An 18,072-nucleotide genomic window follows, 5' to 3' on the forward strand; every position below is an offset into this window, starting at 1 on the left:
TGTCAAGATCTCTGAGGATCTAACCTGGTCACAACATATCAGTAACACACATCAAAGTTTCTGGTGAACACAGCAGGCCAGGCAGCATCTCTAGGAAGAGGCACAGTCGACGTTTCGGGAGACTTGCAGCATGGGCAACTGCTTATCTTCTATACAACCTTGCCCAGGCTTGCGCCCTGGAAACCTTCCAAGGCACAAATCCATGGTCTCATGAGACTAACGGATGCCTGAGAAAAAATATACTCAAAAACTTCTATAATTGTGCAGCATTCTGACAGGCTTCATCACAGTCTGGTACAGAGTAGCTACTGCACAGGACCGAAAAAGCTGCAGAAGGTTGTAAATCTAGTCAGCTCCATCTTGGGTAAGCCAGCTGGTGGCGTAGTGGCATCAGCGCCAGACTTCAGAGTGAAGGCTCCCGAGTTTGAACTCAGCTGGTTCCCCAGGCATGCTTTCCATCCGTGCTGGTTTGAGTGTTGAGCTAGCTACTCGACCTCGTAAAAAAGAAATTGCCCGCTACAGAAACATCAACAGCAAAAAGTTGATGGCCTATGCTCTCTCTTGAGTTTAAAAGGCAATTTCCTTCCTTCCTTCCATCTTGGGTACTAGCCTACAAAGTACCTAGGACCCCTTCAGGGAGTGGTGTCTCAGAAAGACGACGTCCATTATTAAGAACCTCTAGCACCCAGGGCATGCCCTTTTCTCACTGTTACCATCAGGTAGGAGGTACAGAAGCCTGAAGGCACACACTCAGTGATTCAGTAACAGCTTCTTCCCCTCTGCCATCCGATTCCTAAGTGGACACTACCTTTTTTTTAATATACAGTATTTCTGTTTTTGCATGTTTTTAATCTATTCAGTATACATAATTGATTTGTTTATTATTATTATTATTTTACTTTTTTTTTCTCTACTAGATTATGTATTGCATTGAACTTGCTGTGCACACGCACAACTTAGAGCAGTGGTCCCCAACCACCGGGCTACGAGGGAATGGTATGATTTGGCGGTATGAAACAACATGAGTCAGCTGCACCTTTCCTCATTCCCTGTCACGCCCACTGTTGAACTTGAACAACATCCCCCCCCCATTGGCCAGTCCGCAAGAATATCGTCAATGTTAAAACCAGTCCGCAGTGTGCAAAAGGTTGGGAACCCCTGGCTTACAGGAACAGTACTCCAATGCAACCTCACCAGTGACTCGTACAACTGCAACATAAAACATACAGTTTAATTTGATTCAATTCAATTCACTTTATTTTACATATTTACGTGAGGAACTTTGTGCAGTGGTAAGGACAACATCACTGAACTTAAGAAGCACAACACCACACTACATATAGTTAAACATTCACGATAGATAATAAATACTAAGAATGAATGCATGTGATTTAAAATACAAATAATAAAACTGTTTTTACTGTCAGAGGTGCTATGCATACTGTATTATCAAAATTGAGTGTTGAGGCGAAAGGAGGAAGGCACAAAACCTGAAAGAAGGCTCTTCTGGTAATGGTGGGCAAGGACCTGTAGCGGCATCTAGATGGCATGAGAGTGTAGTACGCATGAAGTGTATGTGTAATGCCCTCTGCTATCTGTTGAGCCTTCTTTATTGTCCGTCTCATATGGATGCTGCTGAATGTTTCTTGTTCCTGGCCAATGATTTTACTACTTTTTCTGATAATTCTGTTGAGTGGGTTGAGGTTGATAATGTTCATTTCTCCAAACCATGTCATGATGTTGTAGGTTAATATTGATTCAATGAAATGTTTATAAAATGTCTGGAGAATTGATGGCTGGGAAACTGGAAAAATAGCCATTCTTGGCACATGGAGATTATCAACCCACCATTGGTCTTAAAGGTGATTTTGTTATCTATAAGTTGTGCCAAGGTACTTGTATTCTCCAACACGCTCTATTGACTGGCCACTTATTTCCAGGGTTGAGACAGTGTACTGTTGTTTTCTAACGTCCAGTACCATTTCCTTTAGTTTTACTAGGATTCAGATCCAGATAGTTGTTTGTGCACCATCCTGCGAATTTATTGATTTCCTCATTGATGCAGTCATCAAGAGTTTTAAACTGAAATAAATACAATGTTGTGAAGTTAGTTACAAAATATAAATTACAGATAAATAAAAGGATTCAAAATGTCTTGTTTTACAGCAAGCACAGAGCAGAATGGGGATGGGCTGTTGATCGTGCCAAAATTGCAAGTCGATGGACATGGCTTCAAGCACAGATATCAGAGCTGGAGTACAGAATACGACACATGAACGAAATCTACAGGCACATACGTTCTACCAAGGTAGAGATCAAGTGAAAAACATGGTTGTTAATTCAACAAATATGAAGAAAATAGCTGATGTGATGTATGCTAGTCCATTTAAGAACATGATTTTATTCACTGTGGTTCACTGGCACGCTGCCATTTTGTCTCTTTATTAAATTCAGATGCTGTGCAATGTTATTGACCCCACTAGTCACAACGGCTAGATATAAAATGAAGCTTCTTTCACTTTGCCCTTGTCTCACGTTTAGCCTCAGAAGATTACTTTCTATAGTATTACTGTAGAAATATCCCACATCAGTCATCATGTTATTGTCAATTATTTCCGAATGATTTGACAAAAGGTCCTTGCCCAATATGATAAGTGGGATTTCTAAATTTTTTCTCACTGCATTTTATTTTCATTTTTGACATAAGGTTGCCAAGTACTTTGTTTTAAATCTATTTCAGCAGTGTTCTTCTTCCAAAGTAAATTCATCATACTTTCATTGATGAAGCAATTTTATTATTTAAAGATGCACACAGTAACAGGCGTTTGTGGCCCAGTGAGCTTGCTTCACCCAATTACATCCATGTGATCAAGTAAACTAGTAACCCTTATGTCTTTGGATTATGAGAGGAAGCGGGAGTACCTGGATGAAACCCACAAACTCCTTGTAGACAGTGATGGGATTTAACCCAGGCCGCTGGCATTGTAATAGCATTATGCTAATCACTACGCTACCATGCCACTACCAGAAAGAAAAGGTGATGTGTACAAAGGGCAGGGACAATCAGCGTCAGCTTATGAGTCACACTGGGAATTCCTTGTTCATAGGATATCAATGCAACTACTGATCATTACCCACATTTGGCAGCGTAAGGTGGGGACACTGATCCATTCACTGTAGTGTGGCTGTATGCCACTTACCTCTCTTAAGAAGTTGAATGCTGACCGTTCAGGGGTCGAGTAACCATTTAGCATGTGGAATTTTCATTCGTCAATTGAAATTAACCAGACAAACTGCACAACCATTAACAGTTTTGACTTTTAACTCTCAATATGTCAAAGAGCATTACTGAAACCGATTTTGTCAAACCACACGTGATATTTTGGGTTATTGCCAAAAACTTGGCTGGAGAGGATGGTTTAAAGAATGGAAGAGATAAAAGCATTCCAGAGCATTTGGACATTGCACCCTGCAGTATTGATGAAGCAATTGAGATGGGGAATAAGCTTAAGACCAGAACTGAAAAGTGCAGTCATCTCCAGTCTCAGGTTGGAGGAGAATAGAGTTAGGGTAGGAACTTGAAAACATGGGTGACAACTTTAATATTGAACCATTACTTACCTAAGAGCTAATGTAAGTCAGCAGCCACCAGCATAAAGGGTGATTGACATTTTGTTTGTGTAAGTTTGAGTATTCTGAAGAATATCAGTTTACTCAGAGAGAAACTTGGGAATCTGCCTAGCAGTGTGTTAGGGTCATCAAGTCGGGCGGGGGGGGAATTTGAGCAATAAATGAACAATGGGTTCTTCCAGGTAAGTGTGGGTGTTGCACTTTGGGAGATTAAATATAAAGGAGCAGTACACAGTAGGACTCTTAACAATGTTGACAAACAGAGGGATGTAGGAGTTCAAGTCCATAACTTCTTGTAAGGCATTAAGTTCAAGAGTCAGGAACGCTCTTAGAAACTGTGTTATAGCTTATAAAACATTATTGTAACTACATCTCCAGATTAGGCTGCACCTGGAGTATTGCATTCAGTTCTGGTCACCCAATTATAGGAAACATATGGAGGCTTTGGAGAGTGTACAGAAGAGGTTTACCAGGATGCTGCCTGAACTTGAGGACATGCGCTATTTAAAAATGTTAAGTAAACTTGAATTGTTTTCTCTGGAGCAGCAGAAGCTGAGGGGAGACGTAATAGAAATTATAAGATTTTCAGAGGCATAGACAGACAGCTAGTATCTTTTTCCCCCTGTCGAAACTCCTAATGCTAGGGGACAAGCAGTTAGGTTAAGAGAGATGCGTTCAAAGGAGGTGTGAGGCAAGTTTTTACTTTGAGAGTGGTGTGAGCCTGGAATGCACTCCTGGGGTGATAGTGGAAGAAAGTGCAATAGAGGCCTTTAAGAGGCTGTAGATGGGCACATGGATGTACATTATATGGATATTGTGTAGGCATGAGGGATTAGTTGAGTTTGGTATGTTGTGGGCTAAAGGGCTTGTTCCTGTGCTGTACTGCTCTATATGCTAGATGAGGTGAGGCAGTGATGACATTAGGTGACTTTATTGACATGGAAGTGCAGTTCTAGTGACAGGTGAGATCGAAGACAAAACCTCATCAAGCAATGAAAACACTGCCAAGTCAAGGAGCATTCTAATCCATTTTCAGATGGCTGTCAGAGAGAGTAATGTCGTTAATGGCAATGGAACAGTAAGTGTGAAGAGGGCTAAACACAGTGGCTTATGTGCAGTTGAATACTGAAGGTTGTAGCTGTACATTTTCTTACTGTTTCAGCTTGTTTAATTGGAAATCTTACCTTATACTGTGGTTAAATTTCAGGCCTCATCATTCTGTTCTTTGAATAAACTGCGGCTTCCTCAAGACTTGAAGTAGAGAGTAAAACCTACTAGTGTTATTTTGGTGATCCATTAATCCCATTGGGAAGTAGATTTTTGATGAGGATAAGGTGGGACATGTTTGTCCTACAGTCACAAAAAAAGTTTGTGATCCCTTTGTAATTACCTGGTTTTCTGCATTCATTACACATAAAATGTGGTCTGATCTTCATCTAAGTCACATTTTTAAACAAACATAATCTGTCTAGACTATAACACATAAAAAATTGTACTTTTCACATCTTTATTGAACACATTGTTACAGTCCAGGCTGTATTTAATAACTGGTAGAATCTCCTTTATCAGCAATAACCTCCACCAAACATTTCCTGTAGCTGCTGATCAGACTTGCACAATGGCGAGAGGGAATTTTAGATCATTCCTCCATACAAAACTGTTCCAGTTCATCGATATTTCTGGGATACCTTACATTAACAGCCCTCTTTAGATCATGCTGCAGCATCTTATTTGGGTTAAGGTCATGACTCTGACTTGGCCATTCCAAAAAACAATTCTGTTTTCTTTTTAAACCATTCTGTTGTTGTTTCAGATCATCGTCTTGTTTCATCATCTAACTTCTATTAACCTTCAGGTTACGGACTGCTACCTTAACATTCTCCTGTAAAATGTCTTGATACAATTTTGAATTCATTGTTCCCTCAACCATTGCAAGCTGCCAGGCCCCAAGGCAGCAAAGCAGCTCCAAACCCTGATGCTCCTTCCACCATGCTTCACAGTTGGGATGAGATTTTGGTGTTGGTGTACAGTGCCCTTTTTCCTCCAAACATAATGGTGTGCATTTCTGCTAAAAAGTTCAACTTTTGTCTTATCTGTCCATAGAACATTGTCCCAGAAGCATTGTGGAACTTCCAGGTGGTCTTTTGCAAACTTGAGACGTACAGCAGTGTTTTTTGTTTTGGAGAGCAGTGGTTTCCTCCATGGTGGCCTTCCATGAGCACCATTCTTCTTCAGTGTTTTTCTTATAGTGGACACATGAACAAAGACTTCAAGTTCTAGAAATTTCTGCAGATTACCCTTGTGTTCTTTTTCATCTCCTTCAGCTTTATGTATCTCTACAATTCTTCTTCTAAGGCCCTCTGAAAGTTGTTTTGTTCAAGGCATGGTGCACATAAACAGATCTTTCTTGAGAAGAGCAGACTTGTGTGTCTTTTTTTATAGGGCAAGACACCTCTGCAACCCACACCTCCGATCTCATCTCATTGTTTGTAGTACCAGACTCCAAATAGCTTTTGTAAAAAGGCAATACCCCCAGAGGCTCACATACTTTTTTGAACTTAGATTGTGATTGTTTAAATGGTGTACTCAGTATTGACAAGAATTACGATTGTTTGTGTGTTTCTAGTTTAGGCAGATTGTATTTGTCTATTATTGTGACTTAGATGAAGATCAGACCACATTTTATGAGTAATTCATGCAGATAACCAGGAGATTACAAAAGGTTCACAAACTTTTCCTTGCAACTGTAATCCATTGGCTGGGATCTCATTTCCAGAAGATCAGCTAGGCAATGGAAGCTATAATATTTAATTTGTTTCGCTTTGAAAATAACCTGAAGATCACTCTACTCGCTGTTGAAGACACTTGATAAGCCAAATGCTTTCTAACACCAGCTTTTTTTTTGTAATTGTTGTCTAGGGAATGGTAGTCCTGGATGATTCTCAGCCTTCCAAAGGTATTCTCAAACAGCAGATGCAGTTGACAGAAGCAGCTGTTTCATTAGTCGCAGCAGATAATAAAACTCCTGCAGAGATAACGTATTCAACCCTGGATTCCAATCTGGAAATGTCACCAAGCAGCCCTTCACTTCTTCTAAAGAATATAGATAAGCAGGTAGAAAGAAAATGTCTAAATGTTTAAACTGGTGCCATTTGATTACATGCACTGCCAGGAGCCTTCTGTTATAATTTGTCCCAGTCTGTTTATGCAAAAACATATTGAATAAGTGAGGTCAAGAAAGTGTTTTGTAAAATTTGTATCTGGTTCAAGATGTATGTTAAGAGTTGTTCAACCTAGAAAATTGCTGTTTAGATATTTGCTTCACATTCACCGAATTGTGCTCTTAGAGGCAGAAGTTGAAAGAATTGTTTATTAATTGCCTACAGAGTGCACAGCTAACAGAATCAGTCAACAGTTTGATTCCTCCACTCAATTTATCTCCTGCTTCTTCTCCTGTATCCTGTAAGGCATGCAGCCGTCTTGAGGCCCCCGTCTGCAGGTAGGGCATGTGTTTTTTCATCTTTTTAACTCTCATATTAATGATTTATTTTACTTTTCCTATGTAAAAATAGGTATCACAGATGATTAATAAATACTTCCAGTCTCAAAATTGATTATCGTGATTGTCAATGTAATATGACTAGAACTAGAGCTCATGGGTTAAGAGTGAAGGTTGAAATGTTTAAGGGAAACAAGCTGCTAGTGGAAGTGGTTGATGCACGTTTGATTTCAATATTTAAGAGAAATTTGGATAGGTACATGGATGGGAGGGGTATGGAGGGCTGTGATCCAGGTGCAGATCAATGGGACTAGTCAGTATGATAGTTTGGCACAGCCAAAGGGTTATCGAGTAGTGTTGTAGTGTTCTATGACTATGATAGCACTGATCAAGTGCAACTCTGATTTTAAATGGTATAAGATGCACCGAAAAGGTACATAAATAAATTTATACTGTCTAGTTCTTTTTGATCTCCTTGAATTCAAGTTCTTCTGAGTTATGATGGTATCTTTCGAGACTGCTACGTTGGTCCTGAGATTGTAGTGCTGTGATTAGATCTGTCATCATAATTAGTACATGTTCCTTTAACTATATATCAGTAATCCTGTTCAAAATGCAACCTGTGACAATAGAAATCATTGTATATCTATCAGAAATCTAATCACATTTAGCAAGTATTTGAACTGTTTAATTTACTCCCAATGACTATAGCTTCTGAAAGGCAAGGAGTTCAAAAGACAGCAAAAATAATTAATGCACTTAGATCATCCAGTTTCTGAGTCATAAGACTGAAAGAAAAATTATCATGAACCCATTTTAAGCTTGAAGTGAATTGGGAGTAGAAATTAGAACGTGCTCTGGTCAGTTTCCCAGGTAGGTAGAATAGTGAAATGCATCTCAGCTTCACTTATCTTGAAATTGATTATCACTGTGCTTCATATTCTGTCCCTAATTCACGATTATTACATTGTCAGCTTTGGGGTATCAGCAGGGAGCTTGCTAAACAAGAATTTCAGGTTTTCACAAGAAAGTCTTTCTGTAAAATACTGTAAAATATTATGTATTGCATTAGATTTGAGAGCTTTTAATAATATACTAACTATAATTTCTCTGGCCTGGTAAAACCTCTTTATGAATGTAGATTGTAAATTCTTCATATACTTTGGAAAATAATTAATGCTTTGTTTCTGTCCAAATCTGTGTTTAAGTTCCAGTCTTTTGTTAAATATGTTTTTTAAAAAGCTACTTGTGCCTCATTTTTATTTGTTTATGGGAATTAGTTAAAATGGTTAACTTGTCAGCTAGTTTAATAACTTAGCAGTTGCTGAATTGAAAGGTTCCTACTTTGAAGCTGAACAGTTTTGCAGAAGGAGGAGCTGTGCCACAGAGATGAGCAATTCTTCTTAACTAGAAATCTGCATTTAGCTGCTACCATCTTTGCTTCACTGCTAACCACAAAATCCAGGCCTATGAGTCATGGCCCTAGGCTACAGTCGGTACAGCATGTTTTCTGAACCTAGAAAGGCCAGAGATCACATTCAAGTTTTGGCTAATAAGACTGCTGCATTTAATTACATCTTTTCTGGAACAAGAGTGAGTTGGAGTTTTCTCAGCTGAAATTATGGTGACATTTACACCAGCCTCTGTCAAATTGTTCAATGGGATCATGTAGAAACTTCTTAGGAACCTTGTTACTTAGCACCTAAATCGACAAATAAGTATCATTCAAACATCCAGAGATTCAGGGTTGCACTTTAAATTTCTCCTCATTTGTTTTAATATTATGAAAGCTAAGGTTTGAAGACAAACTGATCATTTGTATGCATTAGCTTATGTTTATAAGAATGTACTTGGGAGATTTAATCTTTTCAATGTAACAAATTCTGATGCAACATGAATTGTATACAAACTACAGTGTCTATTTCAGTAAGCACAAAGGAAACAAGCTGACAATGAAACTTCTATAACATTGCAAATCAGGATCTCCTGATCACGGCAATGAAAGCAAATCATGTATCATTTATAACAGTTCACTTTTTGAGATTGCTTGCTTTCAAATATTGCAAAATGTTAAACCTGACCTCATCAATTCAGTCCTGTGTGTAAAATGCTTACTTTCAAATGTGTACCTATTAGTGCCATGGTGTAGTTTTACCATTCATCATAAATAGAGTGAAAACAATCACTCCTGTAATTGATGTAAGTACATCCAAGCATTTAGCTTTTGCAATAATTGTATCCTTTTAAAGTATAGAAATAAAATAATCTCTTCTGTATAAATTACAATGCTCAAAAATAACTTTTTTAGCATTTTAGGTGATGGTAAACCTAATTCTTCAAAGAGTCCTGGTTCTGAGGAAATTCTGTTCAAGAAAAAGCAGCTAAGGAAGACTCAGCAACATCTTTCTCCACATGACACTTCAGCAAGAGTTAGGCCTCTCCGAACGTACAATAAACGCAGACTTTTCTTTTCTGTTTCTAATGCCAGTACAAAGGTCAGTTGAACTACTTAAATATAGCAGAAAAAAACTGATTTGTGGTCAAATCTTCAATATTTTTGATAGGAATTTTGTATTTATGAAAACAACCCTAGGATTGGAATTCCTCCTGTTTCGGTGTCAAAAAATAAATTATGGATGGTTTTCAGAAGTTGGCCCACACTCTGTAGGTACAAGATCAAAACACATTTTAATTGGGACAGAGGCAGGAATCATTTGCAACAAACCTAGGGCCTATATTTTGCCCACATAGGAGATTAGTGGGCAAATTAGGGCACATGGTATTGGGGGCAGAGTACTGACATGGATTGAAAATTGGCTGGCTGACAGAAAACAAAGAGTAGTGATTAATGGGTCCCTTTCGGAATGGCAGGCAGTGACCAGTAGGGTACCACAGGGTTCAGTGCTGGGACCGCAGCTGTTTACAATATATATTAAGGATTTAGATGAGGGAATTAAAAGTAACATTAGCAAATTTGCTGATGACACAAAGCTGGGTGGGAGTGTGAAATGTGAGGAGGATGTTATGAGAATGCAGGGTGACTTGGACAGGCTGGGTGAGTGGGCAAATGCATGGCAGATGCAGTTTAATGTGGATAAATGAGGTTATCCATCTTGGTGGTAAGAACAGGAAGGCAGATTATTATCTAAATGGAGTCAAGTTAGGAAAAGGGGAAGCACAACGAGATCCAGGTGTTCTTGTACATCAGTCACTGAAAGTAAGCATGCAAGTGCAGCAGGCTGTGAAGACAGCTAATGGCATGCTGGCCTTCATAACAAGGGGAATTGAGTATAAGAGCAGCTGTACAGGGCCCTGGTGAGACCACACCTGGAGTACTGTGTGCAGTTTTGGTCTCCAAATTTGAGGAAGGACATTCTTGCTATTGAGGGAGTGCAGTGTAGGTTCACAAGGTTAATTCCCGGGATGGCGAGACTGTCATATGTCGAAAGATTGGAGCGACTGGGCTTGTATACTCTGGAATTTAGAAGGCTGAGAGGGGATCTTATTGAAACATATAAGATTATTAAGGGATTGGACACGCTGGAGGCAGGAAGCATGTTCCCACTGGTGGGTGAGTCCAGAACCAGAGGCCACAGTTTAAGAATAAGGGATAAGCCATTTAGAACGGAGTTGAGGAAAAACTTTTTCACCCAGAGAGTGGTGGATGTATGGAATGCTCTGCCCCAGAAGGCTGTGGAGGCCAAGTCTCTGGATGCTTTCAAGAAAGAGATGGATAGAGCTCTTAAAGATAGTGGAATCAAAGGTTATAGGGATAAGGCAGGAACAGGATACTGATTTGGATGATCAGCCATGATCACAGTGAATGGCAGTGCTGGCTCGAAGGGCTGAATGGCTTACTCCTGCACCTATTGTCTATTGTCTATAAGTAAACATCAATGTATAAATCACCATGTCACTCTTCATCTTTCAAACTTCACTGTTTTTTCAGAAACTATTTACGTAATTTACTTAATTATCATTAATCATTGTTTTTCTTGTACTTGCACATTGTCAGTTTTTGTGTATAGTTTTTCATTGATTCTATTATATTTCTTTGTTCTACTGTGAATGCCTGCAAGAAATTTAATCTCAGGGTAGTATATGGTGAGATATACTGTTGGTACTTCAATAATAAATTTACTTTAAACTTTGAAACTTAAGTATTCTACCCAATCTTTCTCATTGAAAGCCTCACTTGTTTACACTTATCCACACTCAGTAAAATCACTCACTACTCCTGAATAATGCTTCTTGTAAGGAGCTTGGGCTGTCCTGGGTCGGGTGGATGTCTGCTGTCTGTTAGCAGCATTGCAGCCAGCCTGCCAAGTATTTATTTTACCTGTACATTTTATATATATATATATATGTGGATGTAGATGGCAAAGTTGGTAAGTTCCCAGGTGATATGAAGATTGATGGAATTGTTTTTTTCATTTTTAATTTTTTTTATTAATTATTATTGAAAATCAACAACAGAGAAAAATACATCAAAATAATCAAGACAACATATCCATATGTAGAATAAGAGTTAAACTATCAACCAAACTGAACAGTATATGAATAATAATAAAAAAACAAAATGTTAAGGCTTTTTTTTTATGGAAAAAAGAAAGAAAGAAAAAAAAGAACCCCTACTAACTAAAACAAAAAACAACCCTAATAACAAAAAAAAGGCGGGGGAACCCATTTGGAGCACAAACCCAGAGCTATACGCCATACGAGCTTCAATCCGCCAACCAAATCCATGTACCCAAGTATCAGAAAAGGACCATCTTTATTAACTCAAATCAAATGATAATAACGGGAAAAGAACACAACCTTTTCTCGAATTCAAATCTAGGATCAAAAGTTCGACATCTAATTTTTTCCAAACTAAGACATAACATCACCTGAGAGAACCATTGTATCAAAGTGGGAGCAGAGGCATCTTTCCATTTTAATAAAATAGCCCTTTTAGCCAATAATGTGACAAATGCAATTACGTATTTTGTCTGATATAGAAATACCGTGAATATATTGAGGAATTATACCAAACTGTCAATTTATTAGGTTGTAAATTGATTTTTAAATCTTTAGAAATTGTAGAAAAAATAGATTTCCAAAGTTGTTTCAATACAGAACACGACCAAAACATATGTGTCAATGTAGCTATCTCAGTTTTGCATCTATCACACTGACTATTTACATTAGGAAATATTTTAGACAATCTCTCCTTTGTCAAATAATAACGATGTACAATTTTAAATTGAATTAGAGAATGACTGGCACAAATCGAAGAAGAGTTAACCAGCTTCAAAATTCGCAACAATCCTCTGTTATCAAGGTCATGTTAAGCTCTCTTTCCCAATCTTGCTTAATCTTAAGTGAAGGATAGTTATCCTGTTGTAATAGTAAATTATAAATTTTCCCAACGAAACCTTTCACTAAAGGGTTCATTTTAAAAATAATGTCTAACAGGTCAGAGTCTTGTATATATGGAAAAGTACTTAAATATTCTTGTAAGAAATGTCTGACCTGAAGATACTGCAAAAAATGTGAATATGAGAGAGAGTGTTTAGTTACTAATTTCTCAAAGGACATCAATTGGCCTTCTTGAAACAAATCCATAAAGGAAGAAATTCCTTTATTCCTCCAAAGAGAAAAGGTAGGATCATTAATTAAAGGTTTAAATAAATAGTTTCGATAAATTAAACTAAAAAGGTTAATTTTTTTAAGATTAAAAAATTTACGAAACTGGTACCAGATTCGTAATGATTGATTAATCATAGGATTTATATTTAGAATAGAAATTTTGGCTAATTGTACAGGTAATGGAGCTCCTAATAACGAAGTTAAATGAAATTGTTTCACAATTTTCATTTCCAGGTCAACCCAAGGTGGTCGTTCCTTTTTATCGGTCCAATATAACCAAGAACACGTATAACATATATTAACCGCCCAATAATACATTCTTAAATTAGGCGAAGTAAGACCTCCATCCTTTTTTAATTTTTGTAAATGACATTTTCCAATTCTTGGTCTTTTATTATTCCAAACAAAAGATGAAATAATAGAGTCAACCTGATCAAAAAACTTCTTAGTTAGAAAAATAGGAATATTTTGAAATACATATAAAAATTTCGGTAAAATCATCATTTTAACTGCGTGAATTTGACCTGCCAACGGAAGTGTAAATGGAATGGAATTGTTGACAGTATGATGAATAGTTGTGGGGTGATAGCAATATGTTGGTGATATGGTCTGAGAATTGGCAGATGGTGTTTATTCTAGATCAGTGTGAGGAGGTATTGAACTTTGGGAGTACTAACAAGGTTAGGAACTACACCAAGAATAGTCATGTCCTAGTGAGTATTGAGGAACAGAGGGACTGTGGCGTGCAAGTCTAAAAGATCCTTGAAGGTTGCAGTGCAAGTAGACAGCATGGTAATGAAATCACATGAGATGCTGGCCACCATTGGTTGGGACAGTGAACACAGCACGGGGGGGGGGGGGATGATGCTTCAACTTTATAAAACAGAGATCAGATCTCTGTTGGAGTTCTGTGTGCACCACATGATAAGAAGGATGTGATAGTGCTGAAGACGATGCCAAAGGGATTCATCAGGATGTTGCCCGGGATGGAGCATTTCAGTTATTGAGAGGAGGAGCAGGAAGTTGAGGGAAATAATATAAAATTGAGGGATGTAGATGGGAAAGAGTTCAGGAATCTCAGGCAGCATGGTAGTTAGTGATATGCTATTACAGTGCCAGTGTCCCGTCACTGTCTATAAGGAGTTTGCATGTTCTCCCTGTATCAGTGTGGATTTTCTCTGAGTGATCCCATTTCCTCCCACATTCCAAAGACCTATGACTTAGTAGGTTGATTGATCACATGGATGGAGTTGCATGGGACATGCTCATTGGGCCAGAAGGGCCTGTTATGTGCTTATTAACTAAATATAAACAAATTATCAGGGCTAGTAGAACTAGAGGACTTGAATTTAGGTTAACAGTAAGAGATTTAAAGGGGATTTGAGAGGAATTTTCACCAAGAGTAGTGAGTACCTGGAATGATGTAATGAAGAGTTCAGTGGGAACAGAGTCATAACAGCAGTTATGAAATGTCTATGCATGCTCTTGAATCATCCAGTCATAGGAGGGGATGGGCCAAATGCTGAAAGATGGGATTGATCTAGATAGGTGTCCACCTGGTGGTGTCTTTTGGAAGACTATGGAATCAATACAGGTTTCCCCCGCTATCCGAAGGTAGAGCGTTTCTATGAAAACGTTCGTAAGCCGAAATGGCATAAAGCGAAGAAGCAGTTACCATTAATTTATATGGGAAAAACTTCTGAGCCAAAAATAACCTATCAAATCATACCAAATAGCACATAAAACCTAAAATAGCACTAACATATAGTAAAAGCAGGAATGATATGATAAATACACAGCCTATATAAAGTAGAACTAATGTATGTACTGTGTAGTTTCACTTAGCAGAATTGGGAAGATTTAGCCAAAACTGATTTGTAGAAAAAAATCGGCACACACACCTGTCCGCGCAAGGCTTTCATGGTAGTCTTTCTCGGGGTAAACACAAGTTTAAAGCAGGCGTCTTTTTTCGTAAAAGCGAAAATCCTCTTTTGGTTAGCAAAAACAGGTAATAATGTAGGTCTTTCGTAAAAGTGAACTGGCGTAAAGCGAACGTCCATGAAGTGGGGGGACACCTGTACTTTGTTTCTTGAAGCATCATCAAAATAGAGAATGTACTGTTCATCCGAGGCAGCCAGTGGTGTAGCGGCATCAGTACTAGACTGGGAGGCATATGGTCCCAACCTGGGTAGCAGCAGTATCTGCATGGAAGAAAGGCCTGGCAATCTACTTCCATATCTTACCATGAAAACCCTGTGAACAACTACACTATCCATAGGGTCGCCATGAGTCAACGACGACTTGATGACACTCAGTCAGCAACAACTGTTCTTCCACTGAATAGTCTGGACTTAAAATCTAGTTTCTTTTGAGGCAGTTTCTTTTAATTTACTTTAATAATTACATTTATTGCATAATGTAAATTTCTCAACTGCTTTAATCAGGTGGGGAAGGAAATACAGATAATTCAGGTTCAATAGAATATTTTAATAGGCTTTACATTAAAATTACCCTTTTTACATCTTTAATATCAAAGCAGCAATTACTAGGAGTGGGAACTCCCAACAATATATCCTTGTTCACAATAATTAACATTTGCGTAGACTCCCATTGTATCCCTTACCTTCTCCACAAAGGTTTTCTGAACATTCCATCAGCCTTTACTGGTGATTCATTCAAAAGCCTATTACATGTTAAATACATCAGAAAGGATTTCTTGACTTCCCTCATTCTCCGAGAAAGATGCTGTTGCTACAATTCATGGATAGTCAAAAGTGAGTAGAAATATAGCAACCAAAGTATTAAATTTGCCTCTGTTGCGATGTTTAATGTGCTATATTATCTTATTTTAGAACTATTGGGACGTAGTGTTTTCTCTGGATCAGTGAATTTGTTCACCATGTACCATGTAGAACAAAAAAAAGATATTGAATCCATAGTCTCCTCTGAAGGGAAAATCAAAAAAAAAACTGGGTGCTGGAAATGTGAAGTAAAAAAAACTGCTGGAAGTAACACAGCAGTTACAGAGGGACAGAACGGATTAGCATTTCAGATGTTTGCTTGTTTTGTCTCTGCCACTGGGAGGTGCTTTCATGAGAGCTTAGGAGAATGAGGGATGATCTTACAAATGTATATAAAATCATAAGACCATAAGAGATGGGCAGAATTAGGCCATTCAGCTCATCGCACCTGCTCCGCCATTCCATCACGGCTGATTCCAGATTGCACTCAACTGCATACACCTTTCTTCTTGACAGATCCTATCATGCGCTCACCGATCAGGAAACTATCAAATTCTGCCTTAAATAACAGTCTGTGGCAGAGCATTTCACAGATTTATTACTCTCTGGCTAAAAAACAATCCTGCTTAATACACCCTAACTAGTCTTTTCAAACTTCGGTAGGTTTCAGTGAGATCCCGCCCCCCGCATTCTTCTAAATTCCAGTGAGTATAGGCCCAAAGCTACTAAATGCTCCCCGTACGTTAACCTCTTCATTCCTGGAATCATCCTCATGAACCTCCTCTGGACTCTCCAATGAGAACACATCCTTTCTGAGATATGGGGCCTAAAACTTGACAATACTCCAATTGTGGCCTGACTAGTGTCTTATAAAGGCTCGGCATTATCTCCTTGCTTTTATATTCTATCCCCCTTGAAATAAATGCCAACAATATATTTGCCTTCTTTACCACAGACTCAACCTGTAAATTAACCTTCTGGGAGTCTTGCACAAGGACTTCTAAGTCCTTCTTCACCTCTGATGTTTGAACCTTCTCCCTGTTTAGGTAAATTCTTAACTATTGTTCCTTTTACCAAAAGGCATTATTACACATTTCCCAACACTGTATTCCAAATGCCACTTTTTTTGCCCCCTCTTCCAAATTGTCTAAATCCTGCTGCAATTGCTTTGCTTCCTCAGCACTACCTACTCTCTCCACCTGTCTTTGTATCATCCATAAACTTTGCCACAAAGCTATCAATTCCATTATCTAAATCATTGCCAATGTGAACAGTAGCAGTCCAATACTGATCCCTGAGGAACTCCACTAATTACCAGCAGCCAACCAGAAAAGACCCTTTTTATTCCCACTTGCTGCCTCTTAACTGTCAGCCATTCCACAATCCATGCCAATATCTTTCCTGTAATGCCATAGGATTTTATCTTGTTAAGCGGGCTTACGTGTGGCACCTTATTAATCGCCTTCTGAAAATCCAAGTAAACGGCATCCCAACCACTGAGGTTAGGCTAACTGACCTATAATTTCCTTTCTTTTACCTACCTCCCTTCTTAAAGAGTGGAGTGACATTTGCAGATAGCAGTTTGGCACTACAGTATGATGCTGGGTGACAGTTCAGCCGTTATCTCCTCTGTAGTTGAATAATCTGCTGACATATGAAGATGCTGGGAATGGGGGCATAGCACGAAAGAAGCTGGGAAGTGGCAGGGGTTCTTTATAACTGTTCATGAGATGCCCATGTAAGCATGATTCAACAGGATGTTGCCTGGAATGGAGGGCTTTACATAAGGAAATTTGAAGAGGCTGGAATGTAGGAAACTGAGGGATGACCTTGCAGGAATTTGTAAAGTTGAGGGGCATAGATGGTCTTCTTCCTCGGGTGTGGAATCTGAAACACAAGGGTTAGCGTGAAAATTTATAGGAGATCAGAGGGGTACGTTTGTCATATCGTGAGTGTGGGTATCTGGAATGAGCTGCCAGAGGACCCGGTAGAGGCAGGTACAAAAGTAGCATTTGGACAAGTACGTGGGTAGGAAAGGAGTAGACAAGTACAGGTTCAATGACAGCAAATGGGATTAGTGTCAGTGAGCATTACAGTCAGCATGGATGAAATAAGCCAAAGGCTCCCTTCTGTACTGGAAGGCTCAGAATCAGAATTAGGTTTATTATCACTGACATATGTCATGAAATTTGTTGTTCTCTATGCCTAACTGTATGATTTTTATGTTGAGTGTACAGTGTGGGTTGCAACTGGGAGATGGGTAATCGTCATGTCTTAAATGGTAATTTTACAATTTTCCCATTTTAATTTATGTTTGGGTTATTCCTGGTGGATAAATGATATAAAACAAGCAACTTCAGAATTTTTGTTGAAGTTGTGTACTGAAGTGTAGTTTGGAAACTAATGGATATTTGTGTACTAGCGCTGGCCTGTTTAGAGATTTTATATATATACAGCCTAACTCATATGTAACTGATCAGGGCTCTGATTGATGTCATGAGCAAGCTCCTATTTGAAAATGAGCTGGTGGTAATATAACTAGAGTACAGGCTTGTGTTATGTTGCTTGCTT

At 38.6% G+C, this 18,072-nt stretch overlaps 2 protein-coding genes across 3 annotated transcripts in view; one reads left to right on the plus strand and one right to left on the minus strand.

Annotated features, from left to right (window-relative positions):
* Nucleotides 1-18,072, plus strand: part of kansl1l (KAT8 regulatory NSL complex subunit 1-like) — a 100,909-nt gene that overhangs the window by 47,908 nt on the left and 34,929 nt on the right. For both annotated transcript variants that reach the window (XM_072261159.1, XM_072261160.1), the window contains exons 3-6: nt 2,167-2,308; nt 6,550-6,744; nt 7,017-7,129; nt 9,438-9,624. In XM_072261159.1, coding sequence (XP_072117260.1) covers nt 2,167-2,308; nt 6,550-6,744; nt 7,017-7,129; nt 9,438-9,624 — 637 coding nt within the window. The remainder of the gene's footprint in view (nt 1-2,166; nt 2,309-6,549; nt 6,745-7,016; nt 7,130-9,437; nt 9,625-18,072) is intronic.
* The window catches only part of rpe (ribulose-5-phosphate-3-epimerase), an 89,012-nt gene continuing 72,200 nt past the window's right edge, over nt 1,261-18,072 (minus strand). Inside the window, exon 7 of the mRNA XM_072261163.1 lies at nt 1,261-2,082. The gene's annotated coding sequence lies outside the window, so the exon portion shown is untranslated. The remainder of the gene's footprint in view (nt 2,083-18,072) is intronic.

Source organism: Mobula birostris, chromosome 6 (assembly GCF_030028105.1).
Source record: "Mobula birostris isolate sMobBir1 chromosome 6, sMobBir1.hap1, whole genome shotgun sequence".
NCBI classification, from domain to species: domain Eukaryota; kingdom Metazoa; phylum Chordata; class Chondrichthyes; order Myliobatiformes; family Myliobatidae; genus Mobula; species Mobula birostris.